This window comes from Bombina bombina, chromosome 1 (assembly GCF_027579735.1).
Source record: "Bombina bombina isolate aBomBom1 chromosome 1, aBomBom1.pri, whole genome shotgun sequence".
In the NCBI taxonomy this organism is placed as follows: Eukaryota; Metazoa; Chordata; class Amphibia; order Anura; family Bombinatoridae; genus Bombina; species Bombina bombina.
This window is the reverse complement of record NC_069499.1, coordinates 1,402,599,162-1,402,624,580: the sequence shown is the minus strand read 5'-3', so window position 1 is coordinate 1,402,624,580 and position 25,419 is coordinate 1,402,599,162. Positions and strand designations below refer to the sequence as shown.

Here is a 25,419-nt window from a genome sequence, read left to right as displayed (position 1 = left end):
CACGCCCACATCGTACCAGCTCGGCCACACCCACTCCACCACGCCAGATCAGTTGGAAAGCCAGGTGTGTTTGTCCTCGCGCGCAGTCCCTACTGCGCATGACAGCATCGGACAAACACACTTGGACTTTTATTATATAGGATGATGAAAATAATGGTATCTTTAGAAAGTCCATTTAATGGCAAGAAAAATGGTATATAATATGTGTGGGTACAGTAAATGAGTAAGAGGAAAATTACAGCTAAACACAAACACTGCAGAAATTTAAAAATAGCCCTGGTCCTTAACAGTAAGAAAATTGAAAAATGGTCTGGTCACTAAGGGGATAATATGTAAGCAACGTTTACATGGTTATCTTCCACATCTATAGCAGCCTGGTCTTTTTATAACCAATTTAATATAACACTTTCTTTCCCTGAAAAATCTTTCTTCAATATAATTCTATATATTTCTCAATGTTATAGCTCTTCTAGATACAAATATAAAATCCTGTGTAATGGTATCACTTAATTTTAGATCTCTTTCTAAAAGAGGAAGACATTTTTTTATAATATCACATAAAATGCTGAATTGTCTACTATATTGTGTAGAAAAAGTTACAACCCCTCTGTCACTAAACCTAAAACTGCCCTTTTTATCTTTCAATAGATCGTCTCTTTTCACACTAGAGACTTTGAAAAAAGGTCCTCTCTAAATTTAATTCATTGTAACCTCTGTCTGCCAATCTATCCTTGAGATCCCTAGCATGGACTAAATATTGTTCCATCTCAGAAAAGTTTCTTTTGAATTCTTATGAACTGCCCCTTATGGAATGCAGTTTTAAGATGTTTAGGATGACAAGAATCTGATCTTAGAATTGTGTTACCCAACATTTGTTTAGGATATATACCTCTGTTTTAAATTTTGCATATGACTGTCAGATGTTATATTTAGATCTAGATAGACAATATCCTTTTGGAACAGGAGAAAGTAAACCTCAAATTACCAAAGTTGCCATTCAAATATTTCACAAATGAGTTTATGCTAGAAATATCTTCCTTCAAACTATAAGGATATTGTCTATAAAGTGAGTATAAAACGCTAAATTATACCAAAAGGGATTACATGCATTAAATATCTACTCCATTTCAAAATAGCACAAGTACAGATTTGCATAAGAGGGGGAACATTTTGCCCCCATTGCTCTATCTTGCTTTTGGAGGTAAAAATTACCTTTAGGGACAAAATAGATAACATACTATATCATTCAGATAGTCCATAAACAAAGTATCAAAATGACATACATATATATATATATATATATATATATATATATATATATATATATATATATATATATATATTCAACATTTCTCTCAAAGATACCAGACCCTTATTATGGGGTATACAAGAGAAACATCAATTGTCCAAAGATAATACTCTTCTTTCTACTCAATTTTGCTTATCATTTTTAATAAGTGTTTTGTGTACTATAACCTGGATTGATTTGAACTATTGGTTGCAAAGAACTATCCACCCATTCCCAAACTTTCTCTCCTAATGTACCAATTGTTGAAATTATTGGTCTCCCTGGATGACTGGGAACAATTTTGTGGGCTTTTGACAAATGTTTAAAAGTCTATGGGGCTGAATTATCAAGCTCCGAATGGAGCTTGATTCCCCTGTTTCCGCTCGAGCCTTCAGGCTCACTGGAAACAGCAGTTATGAAGCAGAGGTCTAAAGACAGCTGCTCCATAACTTGTCTGCCTGCTCTGAGGCTGCAGACATCAATCCGCCCGATTCTATACGACCTGGTTGATTGACACCCCCTGCTAGCGGCCGATTGGCCGTGAATCTGCAGGGGGCGTCAATACACAAGCAGTTCACAAGAACTGCTTTGGCAATAATAAATGCCGACAGCGTATGTCGGCATTTATTGATGTGCGGCAGACATGATATGCTACATCGTATCATATCCGCTCACACTTTAATAAATCGTCCCCTATATCTACAGTCTATAGTCTACTGGGACTTCTTCCTCTGCTTCTGGAAGTATACCCCGAATACCTTTGCCTGACAAGTATGAAGGTACTTCTGATTGCAGGGGCTTTCTTAACCAATGCAGGCTGCACTTCCACAATGATCCTCACACCTTTCAGTTTCACCAGTCAAGGGTCACCTTTATCATTTCCTTACTGAAAGACAAGGCCCTAGCCTGAGTCTCTCCCGTTTTGGAACAGAACAGTCCACTCTTGCATGATGCTGATGATTTCATTTCTGCTTTATCTGCTGTGTTTGGGACTTCTGGCCGTACCTCTGCTGCAGAATATTATCTCCTGGATCTCCGCCAGGGCAATAGAACTGTGGCACAATTTGCCATCGAGTTTCGCACCTTGGCACTTGAATCCACTTGGGATGGCAGTGCTCTCAAGGCAGCCTTTAGGAGGGGTCTGCATGAACGCATCAAAGATGAACTCACTTATCGTGATATTCCTTCTTCTGTGGATGACTTTTTAATGCTTTGTATCAGACTGGACTCTGTCCCTCCAGTCCTTCTGTTCGTCTAGTTTTGGCAGTATCCTCTATCCCTTCAGCAGCTCCATTTACATCAGTGGAGGAACCCATGGATCTCTCCTCCTTTAAACCTTCAGAGTCTGAAAGACAGAGAAGAAGGAGACTGAGACTATGCTTTAATTGTGGATCTAACTCCCACCAACTAAATGACTGTGACATTCTGCCAGGAAAAGCCAATGCTTAGGGGATAACACAGGGGTACCTCTAAGCATGATCTCTACTAAATCCCCTCACTCCTCTTGGATCCTGGTACCTGTTACCCTTACCTTCCTTCAGAATACCGTCCACACTCAAGCCTTCATTGATTCAGGGGCAGCTGGAAACTTCCTGGATCACTGTTTCATGATTCAAGCTGGCTTGCCTCTTTTGCAGAAAAGACATCATCTCAAGATAACTACTCTGGATAGCACCCCCCTTGGTTCAGGCTTGATCTATTTTGAGTCAGCACCCCTGACCCTGACTGTGGGAGTCCTTCATATGGAACAGCTGCAGTTCGAGGTCATTCATTCCCCAGCACAGCCTGTCATCCTTGGTCTTCCTTGGCTTCGGGTACACAATCCACTGTTCAACTGGGCTGAAGGACAACTGGCCTCCTTGGGTACCTCCTGTTTCCACTCCTGCCTTGCTAAAGTTACTCCTCTGCTCCGCATTCCTATAGCCAGTAAACAGACTCCTTCAAACCTTCATTATACGTGGACTTTGCGGACGTGTTTGAGAAAAAAGCTGCCACCCCACTGTCCTTATGACTGCAAGATCGACCTCTTTCCCGGAGCCCCACTTCCTAAAGGGAGGACTTATCCACTCTCCAAGGCTGAAACCAAATCCATGGAGGAGTACATCCAAGAGAACCTAGCTAAAGGTGTCATTCTCCCTTCCTCCTCTCCTGCTGGGACAGACTTCTTTATTGTCAGTAAAAAGGATGGTGGGCTCAGACCATGCATCGACTACAGGGCCTTGAACAACATAACCATCAAGAATTGCTATCCCATACCATTGATCACCGAACTGTATGACTCACTCCAGGATGCTCGCTTTTTCACCAAATTGGACTTACGTGGGGCATACAATCTGATTTGCATCTTTCCAGGCCACGAATGAAAGAACGCCTTCAACACAAGATCTGGGCATTACGAATACCTTGTAATGCCCTTTGGGCTGTGTAATGCCCCTGCAGTCTTCCAGGCATTTGTCAACGATGTCTTCCCTGACCTCCTCTACCGCACTGTCATCGTCTATCTGGATGACACCCTTGTTTTCTCTTCCACTTTGGAGGAGCATCATAGACACGTGAGACAGGTGCTTCTACGTCTCAGAGACAATTCTTTAGTAGCCAAGCTAGAAAAGTGTGAGTTTGATCAAGTTCAGATCCAATTCCTTGGTTTTGTCATCTCGAAGGAGGGTTTTACCATGGATCCTGCTAAACTCACCGCAGTTCTAGAATGGCCTCAACCAACTTCTTTAAAGGAATTACAGAGGTTCTTGGGGTTCTCCAATTATTACCACAAGTTTATAAAGAACTTTTCACAAAAAGTTGCTCCTCTCACTAAATTGACAAAATGGAACAAAGACTGTAAACATTGGCCTCCCGAAGCTATAAATGCCTTATCTTGTCTGAAAAAGGCTTTCCGTTCAGCTCCTGTGCTCCGCCATCCTGATCCTAACCTACAGTTCACTTTAGAGCTTGATGCCTCCGAGATAGGGGCTGGAGCAGTTCTTACCCAAAGGGATCCTTTGACTTCCAAGTCACACCCTGTAGCCTTTTTCTCTAAACGCTTTACTCCTACTGAGATGAATTATGATGTGAGTAATCGTGAACTCTTAGCCATTAAGATGGCTTTGACTGAATGGCATCATTGGTTAGAGGGCACCACTAATCCCATTCAGATTCTCACCGACCACAAGAATCTGGCTTACCTAGAGACTGCTCATTGACTCAATCCTCGACAGGCTAGGTGGGCCTTGTTCTTTTCCTGTTTTAACTTTGTGGTCTCTTATCTTCCTGGGACCAAGAACAAGAAGGCAGATGCCCTTTCCCTTCAGTTCCCTCACTCAAGCTCCTATTGAACACATCATACCTTCCTCCTGTGTGGTTGCTCAACTAAATACCACCCTTCGGCAAAGATTGCAATGTCTAGTAAACCTCCTGGAGCCCCTGTGGCCTCTGATATCCTCTTTGTACCACTGAACCTATGCACCCCTGTGCTATCCTGGGCTCATGATAGTAAACTCTCAGGACATCCTCGTTTGACTAGGACTTTTAAGCATCTTTCCCAACACGTATGGTGGCCTGCTATGAAGCCTGATGCTCAGGATTATGTGAGAGCCTGCACAACTTGTGATGCCAACAAAACTCCCCAATCCTTGCCTCCTGGCTTTCTCCAACCATTGTCCATTCCCAAACAACCATGGACACACATAACAATGAACTTCAATGTGGACCTTCCTCCTTCTGACCACCATACAGTTATCTGGGTTGTGGTGGATTGCTTTTCCAGACTGGCTCATTTTGTACCCCTAACCAAACTGCTTTCTGAGCAAGAATTATTGTCTCTTTTTCTCTTGCATGTGATACGACTTCATGGCATTCCTGTGAATATTGTTTCCGACAAAGGTTCACAGTTCATCTCTACCTTTTGGAGAGCCTTTTGTAAGTTGATTGGAACCACTATTTCCTTGTCTTCTGGCTATCATCCTCAGACCAATGGACTAACTGAGAGAGTAAACCAGGATCTTAAAGTCTATCTTAGAGCCTTTGTCAACGCTCGCCCTACCAACTGGTCTGAGTTTTTACCCCTAGCTGAGCTGACAAGAAACACTCATTGGCACTCTTCTCTTAAATGTTCTCCATTTCAAGCCACAGCAGACACAACCTTGTGTCTTCCCTCTTTCTGCTCAGTCCACTGGGGTTCCTGCTGCAGATCGACATGTCTCACCATGAGACTGGACTCACCACTCATTGGCAAGGTATTCGCTCTCAGCTATGTTCAGCTGTCTCTAGATATAAGAAGTTTGCTGATCATCATAGAGCTTCTGTACATGCCGTCCCAGTGGGTGAACGTGTTTAGATCTCTACTCAACACATTCGTCTACGTCAACCCTTTCACAAATTGGGGCCTAGGTTTATTGGCCCTTACAAGGTCCTGAAAAGACTGTCTCCTGTTGCCTACAAAGTGGCCTTGCCCAAAACCCTACACATATACCCAGTCTTTCACATCTCACTCCTCAGACCTTACATCAAGAATAGATATACCCGGCTCCAAGCGCCTCCTCCTCCGCTCCTGGTCCGTGGTGACCCCGAATATGAGGTAGCTAAGATCCTGGACTCCAGATACAGGCGCATACAACTGCAATATCTGTGCATTGGAAGGGTTACACTGTGGCAGATCGTTCCTGGGTTCCTGCCCGTTATGTGCATGCTCCATCTCTGGTCTCCAGATTCCATGCTGCTCATCCTTTGAGGCTGACTCTGGTTCCTGGAGGGAACCCTTGAGAGGGGGGCTATATCACGCCACTCCACTCTAGCCATTGCTTGGGGTGCAGTGTCTCCTTGCTTCTCTTTCCCTGCTCGTTGCCAGGGGTTGTGTCGGGTCTGACGTCATCGCCACACACTCCTGATGCCGGTCGGACCTTTGTGGCATGAATCCTGTGCCTATGTAAATTTCCTACAATGAACTGTCACTGCCCAAGTATAGGTGTTACTTTGTGTGCTCCTGGGTGTGACAGATCGTTGTATTAATTTGCCTATTTGTGTATGATCCCTGACTGTCTAACTACTCTGCCTGCTATACCCCTTAATTACTGGATTGGTATACTGCTGCTGAACCCTACCTGTCTGACTACTCTGCCTGCTATACCCCTTAATTACTGGATTGATATACTGCTGCTAAACCCTGCCTGTCTGACTACTCTGCTTATTAAAACCTGTTTTTCTGGATTGCCTCTTTATTGCCAAACCCTGATTGCTTGACCATTCTAGTGGTGTGCCCTTGGACTGCTTTACTGTTGCCAAATCCTGCCTGCCTGACCATTCTAGTGGTGTGCCCTTGGACTGCTTTACTGTTGCCAAACCCTGCTTGTCTGACCATTCTAGTGGTGTGCCCTTGGACTGTTTTGCTCTTGCCAAACCCTGCCTGCCTGACCATTCTAGTGGTTTGTCCTTGGACTGCTCTGCTGTTGCCGCTGGGGAATGTCCTGCCTGTGGTGAGTGCCGCCTTCCACATCTTACTAACTTTCTCTGCTCAGGGACTTGGGGGAATCTTTTAGATGTTACACAGGAAGTGGAGGGATTTGGCGCCCAAACAATACAATTAATCAATTAAACTACCATATAGGCTACTTCTAAACTGTATATAAGGCTAGCTGCCATTACCAATATTCTAGTCTTGAGAAAGGCCCTTTTTGAGGGCAGAAACGCGTTGACATATTGGTAAGCATTACTTTAATCTTTACTTCATTCTCATATTGGATACACTATGTTGTGAATTTCTTTTTTTACAGGGACACTTTTTAGGATACCATAGGAGCAGCTGACAGGTGCTAGGATCCAATCAGCTACTTCAGCTACCACACTCAGGAATCTGGATCTGTTAAAGTAACTAACATTGGAAGGAATCAACTTCCTCACTTTCACCTTGCTTTTCATCACCCATTTTTTAGTTTTGATTGACTTATTTTTGTTCTTCACTAAGATTTGTTGATCAACTTTTTGAACACTTTTTTGGATTATATTTTATTTTTTATGTTATTGCATATTGTGTATTTTATTATTTTTTATGTTATTGCCTATTGTGTATTTTATTTAATTATATCTTAACCTCACTGGATTAAGTAGCTAGCATTTTTATATCCATTTGCACTCACTCACTATTTGATCATATCTATACAATTATTTTGCTACCCCCCTTTTTTTTTGCACTGCAGTGCATTTTTCTATTTTTTGGAACACTATTTTTGAAACACTAATTTTGAACACTATTGTTTGTATTATTGTTTATTAGTTTTTTGCTTGATGCACTTGTTATAGTTGTACTTAGGCTAATTCTGTTTTATTAGTATAAACTCTTATTCTGGTGTACCACTCACACTGATCACCTGTTATTACCTCTGTTTTTATTGTAATTATCAGCTTTGGCCCTTTGAGCCGCTTCTGTAAGATATTCCTGTATTTGTAATTTTATTTAAATGTGCTTTTTACATTTTTTATATATAGTCTTTTATTACTGATGCTTTTTAACATGGTTCATTAAATAATCTTCTTTTATCTCTCTGTGAGTATATTTATCCCTTGGCCTCTTGTTGGCGCTGTATTCACTTCTTACTACTTGTGCATATTTTTTGGAGGTTGGTTAGGATCTCTGTTTGGATACAGCTTGGGGATTACCTTAGCGCTTGTACACTACCCCTTTTTCACTGCTCTGGGATATTCCCCATAATTCCGGCTCAACGCCAGGATAACAAGACTACTGGCCGAGTTCGGTCTGATAGAGGGGTATCCCATGAGCATTACAGTTTGTTTTTACCAGTATTTATTCAATATATTTTGAATAAACTTACTGTGATTTTGAGTCTACCCTCCGAATTCCTTACCAAAATAATTTTCTTTTTTAAATATCTCTTGAGCATTTTCATTCCTACCAAATTATAGGACTTGAGTGGTTTGACTTAAAGGATCATGAAATACAGTAGAACTGAATAATAATATAGGGTCAGATAACATGTGGCGCTCGATCATTAACTGTGCTAGAAGTAAGCTTTTTGCACGCGTTGGGTTGCACTTGCATTACAAGTTCAAAGCAAGAACTTATCGCAATAACCTATTTCCTCATAAATTTCAATGGAGCAAAAAAAAAAGCTGAAAAAAACTAACACCTACTCGCCCTCGAACCTGATCGCATATTCTCAAGTGCGCTAAACCCACATTAAAATAACAGAATTTATGCTTACCTGATAAATTACTTTCTCTTGCGGTGTATCCAGTCCACTGATTCATCCTTACTTGTGGGATATTCTCATTCCCTTCAGGAAGTGGCAAAGAGAGCACACAGCAGAGCTGTCCATATAGCTCCCCCTCAGGCTCCGCCCCCCCAGTCATTCGACCGACGGTTAGGAGAAAAAGGAGAAACCATAGGGTGCAGTGGTGACTGTAGTTTAAACAAAAAATTTTAACCTGACTTAATTGCCAGGGCGGGCCGTGGACTGGATACACCGCAAGAGAAAGTAATTTATCAGGTAAGCATAAATTCTGTTTTCTCTTGCAAGGTGTATCCAGTCCACGGATTCATCCTTACTTGTGGGATACCAATACCAAAGCTTTAGGACACGGATGAAGGGAGGGAACAAGACAGGTAACCTAAACGGAAGGCACCACTGCTTGCAAAACCTTTCTCCCAAAAATAGCCTAAGAAGCAAAAGTATCGAATTTGTAAAATTTGGCAAAAGTATGCAGTGAAGACCAAGTCGCTGCCTTACAAATCTGTTCAACAGAAGCCTCATTCTTGAAAGCCCATGTGGAAGCCACAGCTCTGGTAGAATGAGCGGTAATTCGTTCAGGAGGCTGCTGTCCAGCAGTCTCATAAGCCAATCGGATGATGCTTTTCAGCCAAAAGGAAAGAGAGGTAGCAGTCGCTTTCTGACCTCTCCTCTTACCAGAATAAACAACAAACAAGGATGATGTTTGTCTGAAATCTTTAGTTGCTTGTAAATAGAATTTTAAAGCACGAACCACATCAAGATTGTGTAACAGTCGTTTCTTCCTTGAAGATGGATTAGGACACAGAGAAGGAACAATGATTTCCTGGTTAATATTCTTATTAGAAACCACTTTAGGAAGAAAACCAGGTTTGGTACGCAAAACTACCTTATCTGCATGGAACACCAGATAGGGTGAATTACACTGCAAAGCAGACAATTCTGAAACTCTTCGAGCAGAAGATATAGCTACCAAAAACAAAACTTTCCAAGATAATAACTTAATATCTATGGAATGTAAAGGTTCAAACGGAACCCCTTGAAGAACTGAAATAACTAAATTTAGACTCCATGGAGAAGCCACAGGTTTATAGACAGGCTTGATTCTTACTAAAGCCTGTGCAAATGCTTGAACGTCTGGTACTTCTGCCAGACGCTTGTGTAACAGGATAGACAGAGCAGATATATGTCCCTTTAAGGAACTAGCTGACAAGCCTTTCTCCAATCCTTCTTGGAGAAAAGACAATATCCTTGGAATCCTAATCTTACTCCACGAGTAACCCTTGGATTCACACCAACAAAGATATTTCCGCCATATCTTATGGTAAATCTTCCTGGTGACAGGCTTTCTAGCCTGGATCAGAGTATCTATAACTGATTCAGAGAACCTACGCTTAGATAGAATTAAGCGTTCAATCTCCAAGCAGTCAGTTGCAGAGAAACTAGATTTGGATGCTTGAATGGACCCTGTATTAGAAGATCCTGCCTCGATGGCAGTGTCCATGGTGGAACAGATGACATGTCCACTAGGTCTGCATACCAAGTCCTGCGTGGCCACGCAGGCGCTATCAGAATTACCAAAGCCTTCTCCTGTTTGATTCTGGCTACCAGCCGAGGGAGAAGGGGAAACGGTGGAAAGACATAAGCCAGATTGAAGGACCAAGGCGCTACTAGAGCATCTATCAATGCTGCCTTGGGGTCCCTGGACCTGGATCCATAAAGAGGAAGTTTGGTGTTCTGACGGGACGCCATCAGATCCAATTCTGGAATGCCCCATAGCTGGGTCAGCTGAGCAAAAACCTCCGGGTGGAGTTCCCACTCCCCCGGGTGAAAAGTCTGACGACTCAGGAAATCCGTCTCCCAGTTGTCTACTCCTGGGATGTGAATTGCAGATAGATGGCAGGAGTGATCCTCCGCCCACCTGATAATTTTGGTTACTTCCTTCATCGCTAGGGAACTCTTTGTTCCTCCCTGATGATTGATATACTATGAGACAGGGTATGGTGATTTGGTGATGCATAATGAGGTAAGATAGTTATCTTATGACAAAATTTGTGAACGCTTTTTGAGTTGACTTCCCAAAATACGTGAATTCTTTGATAGCAAGTGTAAAAGGCGCCAGAATTAGAAGACACGGAATGGATTATATATTTGGACCTTCTGATTGATATCACATCACCTGAACACACTAAACTTGGTGCCCCAAGGAAGAAGCTCTGAGGTAACATATTACATGCAATGTAAGCATTCAAGAACAAAATAACTACAGTATATTTACCTGACAAAGATTTTGTTCACTACCCAAGATTGTGATACAACTCTGCCCTTTTAACCATGCTGCTCTCAAAAGTGAAATTGTTGAGTTGGAAGCAAAGGACATACTTAAAGCAGAACTTGGAGTGGGAATGGGCCACTTCTGGAATGTAGTTTCTGAATTGGACTTTCCCACCTTGAAGCCATTTGTAAAAAAAATAATGTCATTTTTTGTGACCAAGTATACTTGTGAATCAATATTCCCTACCATGAACATTATAAAGAGGAAATAGAGAGTCTGACCACCAGTTCCCATCTTGATTGACTCACAAGGATTGCAAGCCACAAATACAACATGAAGACAGTTAAAGAGATGAATACATTCTTCCACTCTTCTCACTATTAAAGGGACATTAAAGACATGTTTTTTACTTTTCATTTAAAACAGTGTTTTAATTTATATTTATATTAGGGTTTTTTTTTTTTTTTTTGGCTCCCACGGACCAGCTGTGCACTTTTAAAAAAAATCAAAATAACCAGTTCTAAGTTAACCTTTCCCATGTTGTCTGTATTATATGCTTACATTATATAGGTTTTCTCTATCAAGAAATTAGCTAAACAGGTAGGCCACAGGGATTTGCGGTAAATGTGACTCTCCTTTTTGCTGTCTCTTGGCATTGTGGCTCCCTTAGAGAAAACTGTGAGGAACACTGCTTTAGAGTAACGGTTTTAACGCCTGAACAAGTCAACAATTTTTCACACTTGTTTGTTTGTTCATTGTTCTGTTAAAGGGACCTCTTGTTTATCATTGTCAAATAAATGCAACAAATAATTAGTAGTGTTTTACATTTGTCTGAATCTGAATGCTCATGTCTAATACAAACAGGAAACATTGATTATGGAAATGGCAGAAATTAAAAGAAATATGATAATTGTACAAATAGTACATGGTTAAATATTGCAATATTTCTAGTACTTACTGTACACTCTAAGATCAAATAGTTGTTTACATGTAGTTTCATCACTGAGGAGTATATTTGCAATGTAGGTCCTCTGGTCTTCCTCTGTTAGACGCAGAAACTTTAAAGAAGCATCTTGTTCACTTTGCAGTTTTTTCTTTAGTGTATTCCTTTGAAAATCAATTTGACCATTTGGTGATGTCTTTGCAAGATAATCATCCCCAATATTCCAAACAATATTTTGAATATTAATAGATTTATCCACTTGTAGAATTACATCCTCTTTCTCTGTCCCATTGACAATTTTTGTATCTCCACATAATGTTTTACATGAAATATCTGCAAAAGAAAGTTACTCGTTACTTCACAGCAGTAAAAACAAAATATTTATAATCCATTAATAAAAAAAAAAAAATTCTTAGAGAACAGCTGCATTAACATCTGATCTTAAGACTTATAACAGATCTCCTTTATGTAGATGCTACTGTAGAATGTGTTCAAAATAAGACTTGTAGACTATAATTATAATAATATGGGTTTTATGAAGAAAAATAAACGTTTCTCATGTATAAGGTACATAGATTGAGCATTTGAATATCCTTACCCAGAATTTCCCACTTTGGGCTATATTAAGAGTGGAGCGCTATTTAGCTTTTCCGCTCAAGTGTAAACTTCACTAGATAGAAGCTTTTTGCGTGTGTTGAATTGAAAGTAAAACGTTTGCATTCGAGCAAAACCTGACGCGCTATACCAAATATATCAGTATATACCAGTATATTTATTCCTATAGATATATAGTTATTGATATGTATTTTACCTTAGCAGTATCACATATAAAGAACATAGAAATGTAAAATATACTTAACATGATTTGTGTTTTTAATTTAAATCTAACGCATTTTCAGATTCGTGCACATGAAGAATTTCTAACTTTAATGCACTTGAAATATTACATATAAAACATTTAAATAAAGAAATAATATTTTTTTTTAAAATTAATATACATACTGTAAAAATACACATATCTTCTATGGATTATTCTGAATTTGTAACAGTATATACAATAATTTGTAATAGTTGTTTTTAATATTTTTTTATATTTTATATTTAATATTTCAATAACGTGCATTGAAGTTAGCAATTCTTCATGTGCATGAACCCAATACCACGTTAGACCTAAATCGCAAAACACAAATCACATTATGCATATTTCCCATTTCTATTTTCTCTAAATAGAAAATAATGTAATTTTTATTATTAAATATATAATTCTATGTATATGTGATACTGTTAATTAGTGATGTCGCGAACCTTAAAATTTCGGTTCGCGAACGGCGGACTCGAACTTCCGCTACTGTTCGCGAACCGGCGAACCGCGCGAACCGCCATTGACTTCAATAGGCAGGCGAACTTTAAAACCCACAAGGACTCTTTCTGGCCACAATAGTGATGGAAAAGTTATTTCAAGGGGACTAACACCTGGACTGTGGCATGCCGGAGGGGGATCCATGGCAAAACTCCCAAGGAAAATTACATAGTTGATGCAGAGTCTGGTTTTAACCCATAAAGGGCCTTAATCACCTAACATTCCTAAAAAATTTTTGAATAACGTGCTTTAAAACATCAGGTATGATGTTGTATCGATCAGGTAGTGTAAGGGTTACGCCCGCTTCACAGTGACAGAGCAAACTCCCCGTGTAACGCACCACAAACAACCTCAAACAGTCCATTTGCACAACCACGAGATAGATTTGACAGATAGATACATAGATTACATAGATCAATAGATGCAATATACATATGATAGATACAAATTAGATAGATCAATAGATGCAATATACATTTGATAGATACGAATTACATAGATCAATAGATGCAATATACATTTGATAGATGCAAATTACATAGATCAATAGATGCAATATATATTTGATAGATACGATTGATAGTTAGATTTGATAGATAAATAGATCGATTTGATAGATATATAATTTCCCTGACAGAGCATAACAATAAGACATGCGGTCTGGGACCCGTGGTGTGTTAAGTAGTACTATTCTTAGCAGTTTACTACCTGTTACTCCCCCTATCGGGGGAGGTCTATATGGCCTGCATTTTTGGAACAGGGAGATGGAAGAAGATTATTGGTCTGTCCTCCTACTTCAAATTTGGCCTAAACACAAGTGGCTGTCTCAAATCAGTCCGGCCACGAGATAGATAGATTTGATAGATAGATATACATAGATTGATAGTTAGATAGAATCGATAGAAGATAAATAGATAGATTTGATAGATACATAATTACCCTGACAAAGTATAATAATAAAACATGCGGTCTGGGACCCATGGTAACTAGGTTGTGTTAAGTAGTACTATTCTTAGCACTTTAATCCCTGTAACTCCCCCTATTGGGGGAGGTCTATATGGCCTGCATGATTACCCTGACATAGTATAACAACAAAACATGCGGTCTGGGACCCATGGTAACTAGGTTGTGTTAAGTAGTACAATTCTTAGCACTTTAATCCCTGTAACTCCCCCTATCGGGGGATGTCTATATGGCCTGCATGATTACCCTGACAAAGTATAACAACAAGACATGCGGTCTGGGACCCATGGTAACTAGGTTGTGTTAAGTAGTACTGTTCTTAGCAGTTTAATACCTGTTACTCCCCATATCGGGGGAGGTCTATATGGCCTGCATGATTACCCTGACAAAGTATAACAACAAAACATGTGGTCTGGGACCCATGGTAACTAGGTTGTGTTAAGTAGTACTATTCTTAGCACTTTAATCCCTGTAACTCCCCCTATCGGGGGAGGTCTATATGGCCTGCATGATTACCCTGACAAAGTATAACAACAAAACATGTGGTCTGGGACCCATGGTAACTAGGTTGTGTTAAGTAGTACTATTCTTAGCACTTTAATCCCTGTAACACCCCCTATTGGGGGAGGTCTATATGACCTGCATGATTATCTTGACAAAGTATAACAACAAAACATGTGGTCTGGGACCCATGGTAACTAGGTTGTGTTAAGTAGTACTATTCTTAGCACTTTAATCCCTGTAACTCCCCCTATCGGGGGAGGTCTATATGGCCTGCATGATTAACCTGACAAAGTATAACAACAAAACATGTGGTCTGGGACCCATGGTAACTAGGTTGTGTTAAGTAGTACCATTCTTAGCACTTTAATCCCTGTAACACCCCCTATCGGGGGAGGTCTATATGACCTGCATGATTACCTTGACAAAGTATAACAACAAAACATGTTTTCTGGGACCCATGGTAACTAGGTTGTGTTAAGTAGTACTATTCTTAGCACTTTAATCCCTGTAACTCCCCCTATCGGGGGAGATCTATATGGCCTGCATGATTACCCTGACAAAGTATAACAACAAAACATGCGGTCTGGGACCCATGGTAACTAGGTTGTGTTAAGTAGTACTATTCTTAGCACTTTAATCCCTGTAACTCCCCCTATCGGGGGAGGTCTATATGGCCTGCATGATTACCCTGACAAAGTATAACAACAAGACATGCGGTCTGGGACCCATGGTAACTAGGTTGTGTTAAGTAGTACTGTTCTTAGCAGTTTAATACCTGTTACTACCCCTATCTGGGGAGGTCTATATGGCCTGCATGATTACCCTGACAAAGTATAACAACAAGACATGTGGTCTGGGACCCATGGTAACTAGGTTGTGTTAAGTAGTACTGTTCTTAGCAGTTTAATACCTGTTACTCCCCATATCGGGGGAGGTCTATATGGCCTGCATGATTACCCTGACAAAGTATAACAACAAAACATGTGGTCTGGGACCCATGGTAACTAGGTTGTGTTAAGTAGTACTATTCTTAGCACTTTAATCCCTCTTACTCCCCCTATCGGGGGAGGTCTATATGGCCTGCATGATTACCCTGACAAAGTATAACAACAAGACATGCGGTCTGGGACCCATGGTAACTAGGTTGTGTTAAGTAGTACTGTTCTTAGCAGTTTAATACCTGTTACTCCCCCTATCTGGGGAGGTCTATATGGCCTGCATGATTACCCTGACAAAGTATAACAATAAGACATGCGATCTGGGACCCATGATAACTAGGTTGTGTTATGTAGTACTATTCTTAGCACTTTAATCCCTGTAACTCCCCCTATCAGGGGAGGTCTATATGGCCTGCATGATTACCCTGACAAAGTATAACAACAAATCATGTGGTCTGGGACCCATGGTAACTAGGTTGTGTTAAGTAGTACTGTTCTTAGCAGTGTAATACCTGTTACTCCCCCTATCTGGGGAGGTCTATATGGCCTGCATGATTACCCTGACAAAGTATAACAACAAGACATGCGGTCTGGGACCCATGGTAACTAGGTTGTGTTAAGTAGTACTGTTCTTAGCAGTTTAATACCTGTTACTCCCCATATCGGGGGAGGTATATATGGCCTGCATGATTACACTGACAAAGTATAACAACAAAACATGCGGTCTGGGACCCATGGTAACTAGGTTGTGTTAAGTAGTACTATTCTTAGCACTTTAATCCCTGTAACTCCCCCTATCGGGGGAGGTCTATATGGCCTGCATGATTACCCTAACAAAGTAAAACAACAAAACATGTGGTCTGGGACCCATGGTAACTAGGTTGTGTTAAGTAGTACTATTCTTAGCAGTTTAATCCCTGTTACTCCCCCTATCGGGGGAAGTCTATATGGCCTGCCTGATTACCCTGACAAAGTATAACAATAAAACATGCGGTTTGGGACCCATGGTAACTAGGTTGTGTTAAGTAGTACTATTCTTAGCAGTTTAATCCCTGTTACTCCCCCTATCGGGGGGGGGGGTCTATATGGCCTGCCTGATTACCCAGACAAAGTATAACAATAAAACATGCGGTCAGGGACCCATGGTAACTAGGTTGTGTTAAGTAGTACTATTCTTAGCAGTTTATTCCCTGTTCCTCCCCCTATCGGGGGAGGTCTATATGGCCTGCCTGATTATCCTGACAAAGTATAACAATAAAACATGCTTTCTGGGACCCATGGTAAGGTTACTTCCTTTTGCACAATAGTACAGGTATGGCATCGATTTTAGGAACCCGGAGATAATTTTTAGGAACCGGGAGATGGAAAAAGATGCTTGGACACCCAGTACAAGTCGTTCTCCTTCAGCCTTTTTATACTTGGGTCCCGACCCTCAACAGGCACAACAACATGAAACACCACATATGCCATCCTTTTGCACAATAGAGTACAGGTATGGTATCGATTTTAGGAACCCGGAGATAATTTTTAGGAACCGGGAGATGCTTGGACACCCAGTACAGGTCGTTCTCCTTCAGCCTTTTTATACGAGGGTACCCGACCCTCAACAGGCACAACAGCATGAAACACCACATATGCCATCCTTTTGCACAATAGAGTACAGGTATGGCATCGATTTTAGGAACCCGGAGATGATTTTTAGGAACCGGGAGATGGAAAAAGATGCTTGGACACCCAGTACAGGTCGTTCTCCTTCAGCCTTTTTATACTTGGGTCCCCGACCCTCAACAGGCACAACAGCATGAAACACCACATATGCCATCCTTTTGCACAATAGAGTACAGGTATGGCATCGATTTTAGGAACCCGGAGATAATTTTTAGGAACCGGGAAATTGAACAAAAAACATGCTTGGACACCCAGTACAGGTCGTTCTCCTTCTTTCTTTTTATACGAGGGTCCCCGACCCTCAACAGGCACAACAGCATGAAATACCACCACATATGCCATCCTTTTGCACAATCGAGGACAGGTATGGCATCGATTTTAGGAACCTGGAGACAATTTTTAGGAAGGAACCAGGAGATGGAAAAAGATGCTTTGACACCCAGTACAGGTCGTTCTCCTTCAGCCTTTTTATACGATGGTCCACGACCCTCAACAGGCACAACAGCATGAAATACCACATATGCCATCCTTTTGCACAATCGAGTACAGGTATGGCATCGATTTTAGTAACCCGGAGATAATGTTTATGAACCGGGAGATGGAAAAAGATGCTTGGTCGGTCCTCCTACTTCAAATTTGGGGCACTGCGCGTGCAATCTACTGTGCCACCAGATATGAGTGGTGTGTTGCGTAGTACTATTCTTAACCTCTTAAGGACATATGACGGAATTTTTCCGTCATAAAACAATTGAGCAAACTGAAAGCTGTGTCCTTAAAGGGTTAACAGTTTAATCACTGTTATGTGCCTTTTTTTTTGTTTGGGTTTTGTAGCCACAGCGTAGCACCAGAGGCCAGAAAAATTAGGCATGTACAAATGCCTGAAAAATTAGGTATTGTTGCAGCCACTGCTGTAGCAGAGGCCAGAAAAATTGATGTTTGTTTGACAGTTAGAAAGTGCCCTAAAACATTGCGGCTTGAAACCTAGTTGTTGGCGGATAAGTCACCCAAGTCATCCGGCATTCGAAGATAAAATACAGCAGCGTGTGTACCATTTGTAGCCCAAGGCAGCTCGTCATCTCATCATGCCTTTTTTACTCTAATGTATCGCACAATGTCAGTCCCTTCGGGATCCATCCCTCATTCATTTTAATAAAGGTGAGATAATCAAGACTTTTTTGACCTCCTGCTGCACTGAAGGTCCTTTCTGACAGGACACTTGAAGCGGGGCAGGCCAGAAGTTCGATTGCAAATTGGGATAGCTCAGGCCACAGGTCAAGCCTGCACACCCAGTAGTCAAGCAAGGGGTGTGACATCACCCTTATACGCTGTGTAAAGCATACTTTTTAATTTATTTTTGAACTGCTCCATCCTTTCCGACTTGCGGGAATTTGGTAACATTTCAGTCAATTTATGCTTATACCGGGGGTCTAGTAGTGTGGACACCCAGTACAGGTCGTTCTCCTTCAGCTTTTTTATACGAGGGTCCCTCAACAGGCATGACAGCATGAAAGACCCCATTTGCACAAGGTTGGATGCCGAGCTAATCATGTCCCGTTCCTCGTCCTCACTGATCTCACTGAGGGTACCTTCTTCCCCCCAGCCACGTACAACACCACAGGAACCAGATAGCTGACAACAACGAGCACCCTGGGATGCCTGTTGTGCTTGGTCTTCCTCCTCCTCCTCAAAGCCACATTCCTCCTCTGACTCCTCTTCCTCACAATCCTCTTCCTGCGTTGTCGCTGGTCCAGCAAGCAATGCTGATAAGACTGTTTCTGGTGGTGATGGACACCACAACTCTTCCTCTTCACGCTCATCTACGGCCTGATCCAGCACTCTTCGCAGGGCACGCTCCAGGAAGAAAACAAATGGTATGATGTCGCTGATGGTGCCTTCAGTGCGACTGACTAGGTTTGTCACCTCCTCAAAAGGACGCATGAGCCTACAGGCATTGCACATGAGCGTCCAGTAACGTGGCAAAAAAATCCCCAGCTCCCCAGAGGCTGTCCTAGCACACTGGTCATACAAATACTCATTAACAGATTTTTCTTGTTGGAGCAGGCAGTTGAACATTAGGAGTGTTGAATTCCACCATGTCAGGCTGTCGCAAATCAAGCGCCTCACTGGCAGGTTGTTTCGCTGCTGGATATCCGACAAGTGCGCCATGGCCGTGTAGGAATGCCTGAAATGGCCACACACCTTCCTGGCCTGCTTCAGGATGTCCTGTAAGCCTGGGTACTTATGCACAAATCATTGTACAATCAAATTACACACATGTGCCATGCACGGCACACGTGTCTACTTGCCCAATTTCAATGCCGCCACCAAATTACTTCCGTTGTCAGAAACAACTTTGCCAATCTCCAGTTGGTACGGAGTCAGCCACTGATCCACCTGTGCGTTCAGGGCGGACAGGAGTGCTGGTGCGGTGTGACTCTTGCCTTTCAGGCAAGTCAACCCCAAGACGGCGTGACACTGCCGTATCCGGGATGTTGAATAGTACCTGGGGAGCTGGGGGGTTGCCGTTGATGTGGAGCAAGATGCAGCAGCAGAAGAGGAGTCAGCCGAGGAAGAGGTTATGGAAGAGGATGGAGTAGGAGGAGTAAAGGAGGTAGCAGCAGTCCTGCCTGCAAGTCGTGGCGGTATCACCAACTCCTCTGCAGAGTCACGCATTCCATGCTTGTCAGCCGTCAGCATGTTTACCCAATCCGCAGTATAGGTGATATACCTGCCCTGACCATGCTTTGCAGACCAGCTATCAGGGGTCAGATGGACCCTTGACCCAACGCTGTGTGCCAGACATGCCATTACTTCCTTTCACACAATCGAGTACAGGTTGGGGATTGCCTTTTGTGAACAGAAATTTCGGCCGGGTACCTTCCACTGCGGTGTCCCAATAGCAACAAATTTTTTGAACGCCTCAGACTCCACCAGCTTGTATTGTAAAAGCTGGCGGGCTAAGAGTTCAGACAAGCCAGCTGTCAGACCCCGGGCAAGGGGGTGACTTTGGGAAATTGGCTTCTTACACTCAAACATGTCCTTGACAGACACCTGACTGTGGGCAGATGACCAGGAACTGCTATGTAAGATAGACTGAGTGGAGGATGGTTGAGAGGGGGCAAGGAGGACAGCAGTGGTTGACGTGGCTGAAGATGCTGGACCAGGAGGAAGATGGCGGCTTTGAGTTTGTGTGCTGCTTCTACTCATGTGTTCTTCCCATCGGCGTTTGTGATGTGAGACCATGTGCCTTCGCAAAGCAGTTGTACCTAGGTGGGTGTTGGGCTTCCCACGACTCAGTTTCTTTTGGCACAGGTTGCAAATGGCATCGCTGTTGTCAGAGGCAGACACACAAAAAAAATGCCACACTGCTGAGCTCTGTGATGACGGCATTCTGGTGGTGGCAACAGCATGCGTTGATTGGCGTGCTGTCTGGCTGACCCCGGGTGTCGATGCATGCTGTCTGACTGTGCCACTAGCTCCTTGCTACGAACGCCCCCTGCTTCCAACTAGTCTCCTCCTCTCTGTCTCCCCATCTGAACTTTCCCCCTCTTCTTCTTCTCTTCTAGCGGGCACCCACATGACATCCACGGACACATCATCATCAACCGCTTCACTTGTATCTGAAACATCAAGAAAGGAAGCAGCAGCGGGTACAACATCATCATCATCATCACACCGTACGTCCATGTCTGTAATGCTGCCTGACTGAGACATATCACTGTTATCTACATCCTCTGTCAATGATGGTTGCGCATCACTCATTTCTTCCAACTGATGTGTCAATAACTCCTCATACAGATCAAGTGAAGCGGCTGTGGTGCTAGTGTTGGTGGTGGCGGCAGGTGGGTGAGTGGCACTGGTCACTTGAGAGGTGCCCGAAGCTAAGCTGGAGGTGGATGGTGCGTCAAGGTTAGGACTAGGAGCGGAAGCTGTAGAATATTGGGCGTCCTGTGTTAGCCATTCAAGTAGGTCCTCCTCAGAAGTTTTCGCGTCCATGGCACGTGGCCTCTGAACACTGTGCTTAGTTGTAGGGTCTAAGGGAATCACAGCACCACGACCACGACGGCACTTGCGGGGTGGCCTGCCTCTGCCTGTCATTTTTTTAAAATGTACACTTACACTACTATTAAACAAATTATGAGTGGTGGCACTGGGCAAGTGGGCACAGTATACGCTGTGAGCCTGACACAAAAAAGCAGACTGATATTTCACAATCCAAAAAGTTTATTTTTTTTAAATGTACACTTACACTACTATTAAACAAGATATGAGTGGTGGCACTGGGCAAGTGGGCACAGTATACACTGTGAGCCTGACACAAAAAAGCAGACTGATGTTTCACAAACCAAAAATGTTTATTTTTTAAATATTAAAAGTACTGTTACAACAAATATGAGTGGTGCCACTAACTTGGCAAATGGAGCTTGGCACGCACGCTAGCAGGCAGGCAACTTCAATTAGATTACAATAGCAGACTGATGTTTCACAGTCAAAAAAGTTTTTTTCTTAAATATTTACAATACTGTTATAACAAATATGATTGGTGGCACTAGTTGGCAAGTGGGCCTGGCACACACGCTGGGAGGCAGGCAACTGCAATTAGATTACACTAGCTGACTGATGTTTCACAGTCAAAAAAGTTTTTTTTTAAAATATTTATACTACTGTTATAACAAATATGATTGCTGGCACTAGTTGGCAAGTGGGCCTGGCACACACGCTGGGAGGCAGGCAACTGCAATTAGATTACACTAGCTGACTGATGTTTCACAGTCAAAAATTTTTTTTTTTAAATATTTACAATACTGTTATAACAAATATGATTGGTGGCACTAGTTGTCAAGTGGGCCTGGCACACACGCTGGGAGGCAGGCAACTGCAATTCAATTGCACTAGCAGACTGATGATTCACAGTCAAAAAATTTTTTATTTTAAATATTTACACTACTGTTATAACAAATATGATTGGTGGCACTAGTTGGCAAGTGGGCCTGGCACACACGCTGGGAGGCAGGCAACTGCAATTATATTACACTAGCTGACTGATGTTTCACAGTCAAAAAAGTTTTTTTTTTAAATATGTACAATACTGTTATAACAAATATGATTGGTGGCACTAGTTGGCAAGTGGGCCTGGCACACACGCTGGCAGGCATGCAACTGCAATTCAATTGCACTAGCAGACTGATGATTCACAGTCAAAAATGTTTTTATTTTAACTATTTACAATACTGTTATAACAAATATGATTGATGGCACTAGTTGGCAAGTGGGCCTGGCACACACGCTGGCAGGCAGGCAACTGCAATTCAATTGCACTAGCAGACTGATGATTCACAGTCAAAAAAGTTTTTATTTTAAATATTTGCAATACTGTTATAACAAATATGATTGGTGGCACTAGTTGGCTAGTGGGCCTGGCAAACACGCTGGCAGGCAGGCAACTTCAATTAGATTACACTAGCAGACTGATTTTTCACAGTCAAAAAAGTTTTTTTTTTTAAATATTTTCACTACTGTTATAACAAATATGATTGGTGGCACTAGTTGGCAAGTGGGCCTGGCACACACGCTGGGAGGCAGGCAACTGCAATTCAATTGCACTAGAAGACTGATGATTCACAGTCAAAAAAGTTTTTATTTTAAATATTTACAATACTGTTATAACAAATATGATTGGTGGCACTAGTTGGCAAGTGGGCCTGGCACACACGCTGGCAGGCAGGCAACTTCAATTAGATTACACTAGCTGACTGATGTTTCACAGTCAAAAAAGTTTTTTATTTGAAATATTTACAATACTGTTATAACAAATATGATTGGTGGCACTAGTTGTCAAGTGGGCCTGGCACACACGCTGGGAGGCAGGCAACTTCAATTAGATTACAATAGCAGACTGATGTTTCACAGTCAAAAAAGTTTTTTTCTTAAATATTTACAATACTGTTATAACAAATATGATTGGTGGCACTAGTTGGCAAGTGGGCCTGGCACACACGCTGGGAGGCAGGCAACTGCAATTCAATTGCACTAGCAGACTGATGTTTCACAGTCAAAAAAGTTTTTTTTTTAAATATTTATACTACTGTTATAACAAATATGATTGCTGGCACTAGTTGGCAAGTGGGCCTGGCACACACGCTGGGAGGCAGGCAACTGCAATTAGATTACACTAGCTGACTGATGTTTCACAGTCAAAAAAGTTTTTTTTTTAAATATTTACAATACTGTTATAACAAATATGATTGGTGGCACTAGTTGTCAAGTGGGCCTGGCACACACACTGGGAGGCAGGCAACTGCAATTCAATTGCACTAGCAGACTGATGATTCACAGTCAAATTTTTTTTTATTTTAAATATTTACACTACTGTTATAACAAATATGAATGGTGGCACTAGTTGGCAAGTGGGCCTGGCACACACGCTGGGAGGCAGGCAACTGCAATTATATTACACTAGCTGACTGATGTTTCACAGTCAAAAATTTTTTTTTTTTAAATATGTACAATACTGTTATAACAAATATGATTGGTGGCACTAGTTGGCAAGTGGGCCTGGCACACACGCTGGGAGGCAGGCAACTGCAATTCAATTGCACTAGCAGACTGATTTTTCACAGTCAAAAAAGTTTTTTTTTTTTTTTAAATATTTTCACTACTGTTATAACAAATATGATTGGTGGCACTAGTTGGCAAGTGGGCCTGGCACACACGCTGGGAGGCAGGCAACTGCAATTCAATTGCACTAGCAGACTGATGATTCACAGTCAAAAAAGTTTTTATTTTAAATATTTACAATACTGTTATAACAAATATGATTGGTGGCACTAGTTGGCAAGTGGGCCTGGCACACACGCTGGCAGGCAGGTAACTTCAATTAGATTACACTAGCTGACTGATGTTTCACAGTCAAAAAAGTTTTTTATTTGAAATATTTACAATACTGTTATAACAAATATGATTGGTGGCACTAGTTGTCAAGTGGGCCTGGCACACACGCTGGGAGGCAGGCAACTGCAATAAGATTACACTAGCTGACTGATGTTTCACAGTCAAAAAAGTTTTTTTTTTAAATATTTACACTACTGTTATAACAAATATCATTGGTGGCACTAGTTGGCAAGTGGGCCTGGCACACACGCTGGCAGGCAGGCAACTGCAATTCAATTGCACTAGCAGACTGATGATTCACAGTCAAAAAAGTTTTTATTTTAAATATTTACAATACTGTTATAACAAATATGATTGGTGGCACTAGTTGGCAAGTGGGCCTGGCACGCATGCTGGCAGGCAGGCAACTGCAATTCAATTGCACTAGCAGACTGATGATTCACAGTCAAAAAAGTTTTTATTTTAAAAATTTATTATACTGTTATAACAAATATGATTGGTGGCACTAGTTGTCAAGTGGGCCTGGCACACACGCTGGCAGGCAGGCAACTTCAATTAGATTACACTAGCAGACTGATGTTTCACAGTCAAAAAAGTTTTTTTTTTAAATATTTACACTATTGTTATAACAAATATGATTGGCAAGTGGGCCTGGCACAGACGCTGGGAGGCAGGCAACTGCAATTAGATTACACTAGCGGACTGATGTTTCACAGTCAAAAAAGTTTTTTTTTAAAAATATTTACAATACTGTTACAACAAATATGATTGGTGGCACTAGTTGGCAAGTGGGCCTGGCACACACGCTGGCAGGCAGGCAACTGCAATTCAATTGCACTAGCAGATTGATGATTCACAGTCAAAAAAGTTTTTATTTTAAATATTTACACTACTGTTATAACAAATATGATTGGTGGCACTAGTTGGCAAGTGGGCCTGGCACACACGCTGGGAGGCAAGCAACTGCAATTAGATTACACTAGCTGACTGATGTTTCACAGTCAAAAATTTTTTTTTTTAAATATTTACACTACTGTTATAACAAATATGATTCGTGGCACTAGTTGGAAAGTGGGCCTGGCACACACGCTGGCAGACAGGCAACTGCAATTAAATAACACTAGTAGACTGATCTAAAAGTTTTTTTGTAAAAAAGTTACACTAATGTTACAACAGATAGGAGTGGTGGCACTGAAGATGGAAGTAGGCACAGTATATGCTGGCAGCCTGACACACAAGCTGGCTCTAGTGGCAGGCTGGCCTGGCAACTAAAATTACATAACACTAGAAGACTGATGTAAAAGTTTTTTTTTTTTAAATTTACACTAATGTTACACCAGATATAAGTGGTGGAAAA

The 25,419-nt window shown here is 41.7% G+C and overlaps 1 protein-coding gene across 1 annotated transcript in view; it reads right to left on the bottom strand.

Annotated features, from left to right (window-relative positions):
* The window catches only part of LOC128652215 (SLAM family member 5), a 185,514-nt gene that overhangs the window by 31,605 nt on the left and 128,490 nt on the right, over positions 1 to 25,419 (bottom strand). The window contains exon 2 of the mRNA XM_053705152.1: positions 11,754 to 12,071. Within this exon, the coding sequence (XP_053561127.1) occupies positions 11,754 to 12,071 (318 nt within the window). The remainder of the gene's footprint in view (positions 1 to 11,753; positions 12,072 to 25,419) is intronic.